The following is a 12143-nucleotide window of genomic DNA, read 5'->3' on the forward strand; positions in this document are numbered from 1 at the left end:
TCTCCCAAGGTAAACATCTCAGCAGTTTGCCTTGAAATCTTTGAGAAAATCCTTCCCCGCCCCCAAACATCTCCCACTTCCTAGCACCACCCTGTTTGAATGGGCTCATATTTACTTAGGACAAGCAGGAATCAGCACAGCCATTGAATGGCAGAGCAGGTACGGAGGGGCTGAATGGCCTCCGGTTCCTCCTAATTCATGTGAGCACGTCTTTATGTGCTTTCAAGGAGCTTCCAGAATCATCGACATGAAGACTGACTAAACAATGAGTGAGCCTTGAGAAATCAGGTGAAAGAAGATTTTGTATCACAGTCTGAATGAGTTATAATTGAAAGAGCATGTAAAATCACACTTTTAACAGGGCTATTGTTCCACAGGAAGTTACCTGAGAGCAGTGTTCCCTCCTTCTTAGTTTGGAACGATGAACAAAATAATGTCTTATGTATTTATGGGAGGTACGGAGGGAGGTAGGAAGGGAAATGTGGAGAGTGATGGGGAGGGAAGTAGGGAGGGAGGTAGGAAGGGAAATGTGGAGAGTGATGGGGAGGGAGGTAGGGAGGGAGATGTGAAGGGAGGTGGGGAGGGAGATGGGGGAGGGAGGCGGGAGGAGGCGGGAGAAGGAGGTGGGGAGGGAGGTAGGGAGGGAGGTAGGGAAGGAGGACGTGGCGAGGGAGATGGGAGGAGGAGGTGGGGAGGGAGATGGGAGAAGGAAGTGAGGAGGGAAATGGGAGAAGGAGGTGGGGAGGGAGATGGGAGAAGGAAGAGGGGAGGGAGATGGGAGCAGGAGGTGGGGAGGGAGATTTTGAGGGAGACAGGGGAAGGAGGTGGGGAGTGAGATTTGAAATGAAAACAGTGGTGGGACAATATTAAAATTAGAGCCACACCATTCAGGAGAGAAGTCCAACAGCATTTCTGCAGAAATACTCATGCACTCTCCCTTGAACGGAACAAGTAGAACTGAGATTGATTTGCGAAGTTATCATGGAACGTGACATTAAGGTGAGTAAAGAGAGTTGAGATCAAACATAATCTAATTGAATGGTGGGACAGGTTCAAGGGGTTGAATAGCTTCCTGCTGTTCCTAACCTCCTAAATGCTGGTGCTGTTCATTTTAAAGACACCAATTTGATTAAATCTACCCTGACTGACAAAAGGTCGAGATCACTGCTCCCAAATAATCTCATGCAAGTTGGAAAGATCATTCAGATCCAACACCACATGCGAGAAGGACATGAAAAGCTAATGGACAACAGTGAGACCCTCCAGGTCTCCCTGCCCACACCCTGTGAACCCGTGCAAATCCAAACCCACATAAAACAGAAAACACATACAGATGGAACACCGATGACAACTGCGGAAACAAGACATGCAGAACACATCAACACTTTGCAAAAAACCCACGTCTTCATACTGAAACCATTCACATTGACCAGGCTCTGCAATTCTCATTTCTTTGGTAACCAAGCCTCCTTCAAAGAGAAGAATATTTCAGCGTGCACCATGCAGACAACGAGCAGTGATGTACAGGAATGGACAGCACAGACACCGTTACACATAAGACTCCCCATGACACAGATGAGATCCCAGACCAATTTACCTGTTCTCCGGGTGGCGCTTTAATGGGGAATAGGCCTGGTTCACCTTTTGGACCCTAATGTAGGAATTATGTATGCACCAACATAATAAACAAACAGAAGGCAAGTCAACTCACTGTGACTTATCAGATAGAACATCAGACAATGCAAATCATCAGTGAAAATAAATGCGGCTTTATAAATATGTAGATGTAAATAATCTCACGTACTGCAGTGAATATAACACTATTATCAATGACTGGTCTGCAGCATTCCACAGATAAACTGTTGCACGAAAGGTTAATTTGTTCAGACATTTAGCACCTATGTGAGGCAAATTGCACCTGCGTCTCCCCTCTCTCCTTCAGAATTAAGTCAACAAGTGGAAAGTTAACTCTGCCACATGCTCACCACCCATTAGACTCTAATAGGCATGAAAAGGGTTTCAATTCAACTCAATTAAAGCAAGCTTGGCCATCAGAATGTTTTGCTATTACTCATCAGCAGGGTTTTGTATTTGTGCACTGTTCAGCAGTGGGCAGAAACTAAGAGGGTCCGTCCAAAGCAAAGCACCCTTCTCTGTAGTTGAAATAACTTCATCAGGTTTGTTGGCACTGGCTAATGATGAGTCAGAGGCTGTGGGTTCAAACCCTACCCCAGGTCTGAGCACTGAATCTAGGCTGACAATGCAGCAGAGGATTGAGCGAGAGTGCGTTGTTATAGCACCCAGCCTTACAGATAGTTTATACTTAATCTCCCCTGGGTGTGGCAAAGTGCTTTAGACTATGGTGACAGAAAGCTCCCATAAACAGACATAAAGTTTAGCAGTGGGACACCTGATGGTCTATCTGCACAGCAGTATCCCATTGGTAAACCTGGTGAGTTACAAGGGCAACAACCTGCATTTCCATAGCACTTATAACCAAGGAAACTATCCCAAGATGCTCTAAAGCAGCAATAATCACAGAAAACCTGATGCCAAGTCATCTCATGAGATGTGACTTAGAATCAAACGTTTGCTCAAAGATGTAGTATTTTAGGAGTGTCACAAGAGAGACAGGGAGAGAGAGAGAGAGACAGCAAATGAGCCAGATAGAGAGAACATGACAGAGAGAGAGAATGAGACAGAGAGAGGAAAGAATGTGACAGAGAGAGAGAATGAGACAGAAAAAGAGAGAATGTAAGAGAAAGAGAATCAAATAAGAGTGGATTAGAGAGAATTCCAGGGATGGGGTGGGGACCACAGCAGCTGAAAGATTCAAATTGAGGAAGCTGGAGGGGTGAGGATTCAAGGAGTGGAGACGCACATGTGAAAACACAAATTAGGCCATTCGGCCTCTTGATCCACCATTAATAAAGACAATGGCTGATCTGATTACTCCATGATCACACCTATCCCCTGATAACCTTTCACCCTTTTACTTATCAAGAACCTACCTCTGCCTTAAAAATATTCAAGGACTCTGCAATCACCACCTATTGAGGAAGAGTCCTGGAGACTCACCACTAATGGAGAGAAAAACATTCTTCTCATCTCTGTCTGATGAGTGATTGCTGATTTTGAAACAGTTATCCCTAGTTTCAGATTCTACCACAAGAGGAAATATCTTTCAACTTAGAGTCAGAGATTCATAGAGATGTACAGCACAGAAACAGACCCTTTGGTACAACTTATCCACACCAACCAGATATTCTAAATTAATCTAGTTCCAGTTGCTAGCATTTAGCCCATATCCTTCTAAACCTTTCCTTTTCAAATAACCGTCCAAATATCTTTTACATGTTGTAATTGTACCAGCCCCCACCACTTCCTCCAGCAGCTAGTTCGATACATGCGCCACCCTCTGCATGAAAATGTTGCCCCTTAGGTCCCTTTTAAGTTGTTCCCCTCTCACCTTAAAGCTATGTCCTTTAGTTTTGGGCTCCCCTTCCCTGGGAAAAAGACCTTGACTATTCACCCTATCCATGCCTCTCATGATTTTATAAACTTCTATAGGGTCACCCCTCCACCTCTGACGCTCCAGGGAAAATACCCTCAGCCTCTCCCTATAGCTCCAACACTGGCAACATCTTTGTAAATCTTTTCTGAACCTTTTCAAGTTTCGCAACATCTTCACCTCCCCTCAGGTTTTAGTCAAATTGCTTTTTACTTTTCTAAACTCCAGCAGATACAAGCCTATCCTATCCAACATTTCCTCATAAAACTAGCCACTCATTCCAGATGTTAGTCTGGGAAAGCTTCTCTGAACTGCCCCCAACACACACTACATCTGTATACTGAAGTATAATCTCCATATTTTTGGATTCAAACTGCTGAAGGGAGCTAAAGGCAATTACATAGAGAGGGAGGGAGGAGGCTACTGAGGGATCTTCCAACAAAAGTGATACCTTCAAAAACACAGCAATGGCAGATGGGAACCAACAGAGGTCAGTCAGCACAAAGGTGATGGGGCAACATGATTTGTTGTGAGTTACGATTAGGGACAGCAGAGATTTGTTTGAGCTGTTATTTATATGATCCCCGAGATGCGTAAATGAGGAGTTTTACACCTGTTAAAAGGCACTCCTGTAGAATTTGCTATTGATGGAGTGAGACTGAGTTCTTCAGTGACACTCTATTACCAGGCATGTTTCGACCCTGTATTTAATCCTGGTGAGCCATTACAGTATGGATTTTTTTTACTATTATTCAATAACTTTTTAATTATTAGCTTGTGAAAGAATTTGGTTGGAAGTTGAATTAACTACACTGAGCCCCTTTCACTTAGGAATGTTACAATTAACAAAATGGCAGTTCATCTTAAGAAGGAAAAATGTATTTCGCTAGAGGCATGTTTTCTCTGGTTTGACATTATGGGAAATGAGTTTGTGTGAGGCACTACATTGTCAAGAAATATTTTCTTTTGTGTGAACCAGTAAATCTCTGACAACTGGAATATTTAAATAATCGATTAATCCACCTCTTTATAGTTGTCCTGCTAACTGGGTCAGCTCTCACTTGGTGCCATGGAAAAAAAAAATAGGATGAGGAGTAGGCCATTCGGCCCTTCGAGCCTGTTCCAACATTCAATACAATCATAGCTGATCATCCAACTCAGTCCCCTGTTCCCACTTTCTCTCCATACCCTTTAATCCCTTTTGCCTTACGAACTATTTCTAACTCCTTCTCGAAAACATACAATGTTTTAGCCTCAACCAGTTTACCTGTGGTAGTGAATTCCACAGACTCCCCACCCTCTGGGTGAAGGCATTTCTACTCATCTCAGATGTAAATGGCCTACCCCATATCCTTAAACCTTGAGCCCTACACACTCCAATCATCAGGAACATTCTTCCTGTCTTCACCCTGTACGGTCCTATTAGAATTTTATAGTTTCCACGAGATTCCCCTCCATTCTTTTAAACTCCAGTGAATATAGTTCTAACCGATCCAGTGTCTCCTCATAAGTCTGTCCTGCCATCCCAGGAATCAGTCTGGTGAACCTTTGTTGAACTCCCTCCATCACCAGTACGTCCTTCCTCAGATAAGGAGAACAAAACTGCACACAATACTCCAGCTGTGGTCTCACCAAGGCCCTGCACAATTGCAGCAGGACATCCCTGTACATGAATCCCCATCATACCATTTGGCTTCTTCACTGCCCACTACACCTGCATCCTTACTTGTAACAACTCATTCACAAAGACACAATCAGAAGGTGCTGGAGAAACTTAATAGGATTGGCAACATGTGTGGACAGAAAGCAGAGTGAACTCTTTGTAGGGTTACTGGACTTGAAACATAGACCCTGCTTTCTCCCCATTGCGGCTGCCCAACCTACTGAGCTTCTCTAGTGATTTGTTTCAGACTTCCAGCATGTGCAGTTTTTTGCTGTATTTTAATTTATAAGGACACCCAGGTCTCATTGCACCCCTCCCTTTCCCCACCTGTCTATTCATTGCCAGAAAATCATCAGCTTTGGTTTCTCCCCCAGCTCCTGTGCTGTTACCTCTGGCAGCTACCACCCCCCAGCAATCAATCCTTGGATCCTTCTATCTCCTATCACAGTGCTGTCACTGGGGGATATCTCTCAGAACTCAGACACCCAGGCAGTGAAACAATCAAACGCTGAGGACAAGCCTTTCCTTTCTTATTAGCCTTTATTTCCAGAAATTCACGTAATATGACAAGACCCTCCAAAATCACAGGCTTTTTCAGTCAAAAAAAAAAGTTTTTAATCAACCTGTCTGGTCATATTATGTTTAGGAAAGGTGTAGGATTTGAACTCACACCTTCTGGCACATAGGTAAGAGACATTACCACTGCATCACAAGCGTCTTATTCACATGCATTCTCTCTAGCGCTCATGTTTTTTTTTATTCTGTCATAGGATGTGGGTGCCACTAGCAAGGTCAGCATTTGTTATCCATCCCTCATTACCCTTGAACTGATTGGCTGCCTAGGCCCTTTCAGAGGCTAGTTAAGAGTCGACTATAATTGCTGTGGGACTGGAGTCACGTGTAGGCCAGATCAGGTGAGGATGGCAGCTTCCTTCCCTAAAGAACATGAATGAACCAGGTGGGTTTTTCCCAACAATGGATGATAGGTTCATGGTCACTGTTACTGAAACTAGCTGGTATTCCAGCCGTTATGAATTGAATTCAACTCCCATTATCTGCCATGATGAGATTTGAATCGATGTGCCCAGAACATTCACCTGTCTCTGCATTAATAGGGTGGTGACATTACCACTGCAGTATCAAGGGACTAAACTGTGATGAAGACACTGTAGAACTGCAAGAGGACATAGATAAGTTGGAAGATAGATGGCAAGTGAGGGGAGGCGATGGCCTAGTGGTATTATCGCTGGACTGTTAATCCAGAGACATGGTAAAGTTCTGGGGGACCTGGGTTCAAATCCTGCCACAGCAGAAGGTGGGATTTGAATTCAATAAATATCGAGGATTAAGAATCTAATGATAACCATGAATCTATTGTCGATTGTCAGGAAAACCCCATCTGGTTCACTCATGTCCTTTAAGGAAGGAAACTGTCATCCTTACCTGGCCTACATGTGACTCTAGACCCACATTGATGTGGTTGACTCTTAATTGCCCAGAGGGCAGTTAGGGATGGGTAATAAATGCTGCCTAGCCAACGATGCCCTCATCCCGTGAATGAATTAGAAAAAAAAGGTGAAGTTCAATGCACAGAACTGTGCACTTTGCTTGGGAGAAAATTGAAAAACAATATGAAATAAGGGGTACAATTCTAAAGAGGATGCAGGACCAAGTGGACCTGGGTGTATATATGAACACATCATTGAAGGTGACAGGATAAGTGGAGGCAGCAGTGTCCTCTGCATTATTAAACAGGGACATAGAGTACAAGAGCCGAGAGGTGATACTGTACTTGTATAAGACACTTGTTAAACCTCGGCTAGGGTACTGCGTACAGTTGTATGTGCCACATTATAGGAAAGATATGAATGCATTGGAGACAGAGTGCAGAAGTGATTTCCAGGAATGAGATACTTCTGTGATGAAGGTAGATTGAAGAAGTTGGGATTGTTCTCCTTAGAGAGAAGAAGGGGCAGCACGATGGCTCAGCGGTTAGCACTGCTGCCTCACAGCACCAGGGACCCAGGTTTGATTCCAGCCTTGGGCAACTGTAGAGTTGCACATTCTCTCTGTGTCTGCGTGGGTTTCCTCCGGGTGCTCCGGTTTCCTCCCACAGTCCAAAGATGTGCAGGCTAGGTGGATTGGCCAAGCTAAATCGCCTGTAGTGTTCAGGGATGCGTAGATTAGGTGGGTTACAGGGGGATGGGTTTGGGGGGGATGCTCTGAGGGTCAGTGTGGACTTGTTGGGCTGAAGGGCCTGTTTCCACACTGTAGGGATTCTATGAAGGGTGAAAGAAAATTTGATAGAGGCTTTCAAAATCATGAGTGGGTTCATATAGGAACTGTCCAAGTTCATAAAAAGAATGAGAAGGCACAAATTTAAGGTGATTTCTAACGAAAGAACACTTTACACTCAGTGAGTGGTTAGGGTCTGGAATGCACTGCCTGGGAATGTGGTGAAGGCAGGTTCACTTGAGGTATTCAAGGGGGCATTGGATTGGAATTTGGATGGAAATGGTTTGCAGGGAATGGGGGGAAAGGCAGGAGATTGGCACTAAGTCATAATGTTCTTTGGATAGCTGGCACAAACATGATAGGCTGCATGGTCTCATGGAAACATAGAAAACAGGTAGAGGAGTAGGCCATTTGGCCCTTTGACCCTGCATCACCATTCAATATGATCATGGCTGATCATGCAATCTCAGTAGCCCATTCCTGCTTTCTTTTCATACCCCTTGATGCCTTTAACCACAGGGGCCACGTCCAGATCCCTCTTGAATATATCTAATGACCTGGCCCCAACTTCTCTCTTTGGGGGAGAATTCTTCAGGTTTACAACTCTCTGAGTGAAGAAATTCTTCCTCAGCTCGCACTGTCCTTTAAACTTTCCCTCTCTCACCTGAAACCTGTGTTCCCTAGTATTTGACATTTCCATCCGAGGAAAAAGACTCCGACTATTGATCCTATCCATGCCTCTCATAAGTTTACATATTTCTATCAGGTCATCCCGCAGCCCTGATGCTGTTGCAAAAACAATCCAAGTTTGTCCAACCTTTCCTTATAGCTAACACCCTCCAAACTAAGCAACATCCTGGTAAACCTCTTTGGCATCCTCTCCGAAGCCTATAGAGTAGTGACCAGAACTGCAAACAATACTCCAAATGTGGCCTAACTAATGTCTTTTCTATACCTTATTCATTTCTGTTGCCACTTTCATGGAGTTATGGGTCTGCACCGCAAGATCGCTCTGTACATCAACGCTCCTCAGGGTCCTGACACTTACTGAATACTTTCCTTTTGCATGTGACCTCCCAAAATACATCCCCTCACACTTGTCCAAATTAAACTCCATCTTCCATTTCTCCGTCCAACTTTCCAACTGATCTATGGTTGGAGCACAGTGTTAAAAATAAACACCAAGGTTATTGGTTCACTCCCAATACTGATCAAAGCTGCTGATTCCTGACTGAAGTTTTTTAGGGTAAAAATTCGGCACAACATCATGGGCCGAAGGGCCTGTACTGTGCTGTTCTATGTTCTGTGATCTATATCCTGCTGCATCCTTTGGTAACCTCTCTCACTATCCACAACACCACCAATTTTTATGTTGTCTGCAAACTTACTCATCAAACCATTTACATTTTCATTCAAATCATTTATATATATTATAAACAACAGATATCCCAGCTAATGATCCTGGCAGAACACGCTGGTCACAGACCTCCAGTAAAAAAAAAACGCCCCTCCACAACTACCCTCTGTCTCCTCTGATGCAAGATATGTTTCCAAGGATAGTGTCGGAGCAGCAGGTTAACGCAGCCTAAGCTGAGGTAGTGACCTAATGAAGGCTTTGATTGAGTGGATACTGAAAGGTGTTTCCTTTTGTGAAGACCGAAAGAACTGCGCAAGGGTCACCGGACCCGAAACATTAACGCTGATTGCTCTTCACAGATGCTGCCAGACCTGCGGAGCTTTTCCAGCAACTTCTGTTTTTGTTTCCTCCTGTAGAGGCCGTTAATATAAGATAGTATCATGAAACCCAATTCATACAGTCATAACATCTACAGCCCAGAAAACACAGCCACATCTTCAGTCCGTTGAGTCTGTGCTGGTCAAAAAACAGCTGCCTAACTATTCTAATCCCATTTTCCAGAACTTGGCCCATACCCTTGGCATCGCAAGTGCACAGCTAAATACTTCCTCAATGTTATGAGGGCTTCTGGTTCTCTCACCCTTACAGACAGTGAGTTCCAGATTCCCACTACCCTCTGGGTGAAGAGGTTTTTCCTCGAAACCACGGAGCCTTTATCTTAAAATCTCTGCCCCCAGGACATTGAGCGCTCAATCAAAGATTTCCTCTTGTCTATGACCCTCATCATTTTCTCCATCTTGATCATGTCCCCTCTCAGTCTCCTCTGCTCTAAGGAAAACAATCTCAGTCTGTCTAACCTCTCCATCACCGAAATTCTCCAACCCAACGTATCATCCTGGTATATATCCTCTGCACCCTCTCCAGTGCTATCACATCCCTGCTATAATGTGGATTCCAGAACTGCACACAATAATTTAGGCTGTGGCCTAAACAATGTTTTACGCATTTCTGAGGAAATGTCCTTATCCAAACCTTCTCCCACAGGGGCTGTCTAATGCAAATATTATCGATACGTTTAAGGGAAAGCTAGAGAAACAAAGCTGGAGAGAGAACAGAACAGAAGGATAAGACAAAGGAGTGAGATCAAGAGACGGTGGAAGGAATCTTGCGTGAAATGGAATCACAAGCAGGTTCTGAAAGTGCTTGATTCACAGCCTCCCTCATTAACTCAGCCGGCTTCATTGTACTGTTGGGAAGAACCTGTCCCTGGCTCTGGGGAAAGAATCAATCCCTTTGTACTGTTAGAATTCAAACTGTTTGGTTTGGTATATATACAGCCAGCACAAGCTGAAGCAAACCCTTCCTGAGGAAGGTATAAACTCTATCACTGTTGTGGGATTCCTGACTTGTATACAATATAAACCGACGATGAAAATTAGATTACAGTGCAGAGCTTATCATTCTGGGAGCTGGGAATTCACCGAGACATCATAAATGAGTTGGAAGTGATTTTTCAGGTGGTGACAGTGAACAGAGTGGTGACAGTGAACACAGTGTTCACATTTAGACACTAACAAAATACTTAAACAAACCCAAACACATCAACAAAGTCATGGAGTCATACAGCATAAAAACAGGCCCTTCGGCCCACAATTTCTATGCTGACCAACAACCAGGAAACTACACTAATCCCATTTAAATGCCACACGACACCAGGTTATAGTCCAACAGGTTTATTTGAACCTGATGAAAGAGCAGCGCTCCAAAAGTTTGTGATTTCAAATTAACCTGTTGGGACTATAACCTGATGTTGTGTGACTTCTGACTTTTTCCACCCTAATCCAACACCAACTCCTCCACGCCATTTACTTGTACTTGGTCCATAGCCTACTGTGCCCTGGCATTTTAAGTGCTCACCTAGTTGCTTCTTAAATGTTTTGACAGTACCTGCCACCAACACCCTCTCAGGCAGCACATTCCATATTTCTACCACCTTCAGGTGAAAAAAATCCTTTCTCAAATCTCCTCTAAACCTCTTACTCCTCACCTTAAACTGATGCTTTTTTTATCTTAGTTATGTCTGCCATGGGAAACAGATTCTCACAATCTACTCTGTCTATGCGTCTCATAATCATTTACACCTCAATCAGATCCTCCCTCAGCCTCCTCTGCTCCAGGGAAATCAAACCCAGTCTATTTAACAAGGAAAACAGTCTAGAAAAGAAAATCATAGAGTTTGAAAGACGTCCCCCATTCCTGAGCTAAGTCATTGTAACATGCAAGTTATCCGAGGAATTTGCTGTTTCCAAACTGAACAAAGGATTTTCATTTATATATCACCTTTCACCATCTGAGATCACCATAAAGTACTTTACAGCCAATTAAGTAGGTTTTTTGAAGTGTATTTGCTGTGGTCATATGGGAATCTTGGCAACCAATTTGCACATGGCAAGATGCCACAAACTGCAATGTAGTAGTGACTAGAATGAGATTAGTGATGTTGATTGAGGGATAAACCACAGTGATATTCTCACTGTGGAGGTGTCCCCTGTGCTTCCGTAAAATGGAGCCACATTATCCTTTGCACCCCCTGACAGGGCAGAAGGGACCTCGATTTATCATCCCACCAAAAGTAGCACCTCTGACACTGCAGCGTTCAGTGTGAGGGTCACCCTAGAATTCCAGGCTGTTGTCTCTGGAGTGGGACTCAAACCTATATGATGTGCAAACATATTACATCTTACCTACTGAGCCACAGTCACATCTTGGTCTAGGAAACAAGATAAGTAGCTTATCCCAAAATTTGGAAATAAATGACAAACAAATTTTGCTTTTTTTTTGAACTTTGCCATTTGAGTCCTTTGATGTCAGTCCAAGAGAAACAATCATATTTCCCGGCGGGGAGAGAGGAGTCTCACTCCTCACCCAGGGCCTGAGTTTGATTCACATATGGCTCCAGTCAATCATAGCAGATAATGATTTAATGCTTTAAGGCAGCTGGAATACTTCAAAGGCTGCTTACATATGGAAAATGGTAAGTTAGTGACACAGATTAATTACTTCAGAGTCACATATACCTTTGAGCCTGGTAGTCCTGGTAATCCTGGGTTCCCATGTTGTCCTGGTATCCCCTAGGGACATTAAGCACACTATTACATCAGGGGTAGCATCATGTTAACATTTCACGATATGAATATTAACTAGTGAAAGGAAAACAAAACACATTTGGAATTGAATCAGAGATAGTAGGAACTGCAGATGCTGGAGAAGCCGAGACAACAAGGTGCAGAGCTGGATGAACACAGCAGGCTAAGCAGCATCATAGGAGCAGGAAGGCTGACGTTTCGGGCCTAGACCCTTCATCAGAAAATCTGATG

At 43.8% G+C, this 12143-nt stretch overlaps 1 protein-coding gene across 1 annotated transcript in view; it reads right to left on the reverse strand.

Moving 5' to 3' along the window:
* The window catches only part of LOC109937347 (collagen alpha-1(XXIV) chain), a 180451-nt gene that overhangs the window by 55036 nt on the left and 113272 nt on the right, over nucleotides 1–12143 (reverse strand). The window contains exons 5-6 of the mRNA XM_048601567.1: nucleotides 11844–11897; nucleotides 1598–1651 (exon numbers count right to left, since the gene is read on the reverse strand). Coding sequence (XP_048457524.1) covers nucleotides 1598–1651; nucleotides 11844–11897 — 108 coding nt within the window. The remainder of the gene's footprint in view (nucleotides 1–1597; nucleotides 1652–11843; nucleotides 11898–12143) is intronic.

Source organism: Rhincodon typus, chromosome 10, assembly GCF_021869965.1.
Source record: "Rhincodon typus isolate 14 chromosome 10, sRhiTyp1.1, whole genome shotgun sequence".
In the NCBI taxonomy this organism is placed as follows: Eukaryota; Metazoa; Chordata; class Chondrichthyes; order Orectolobiformes; family Rhincodontidae; genus Rhincodon; species Rhincodon typus.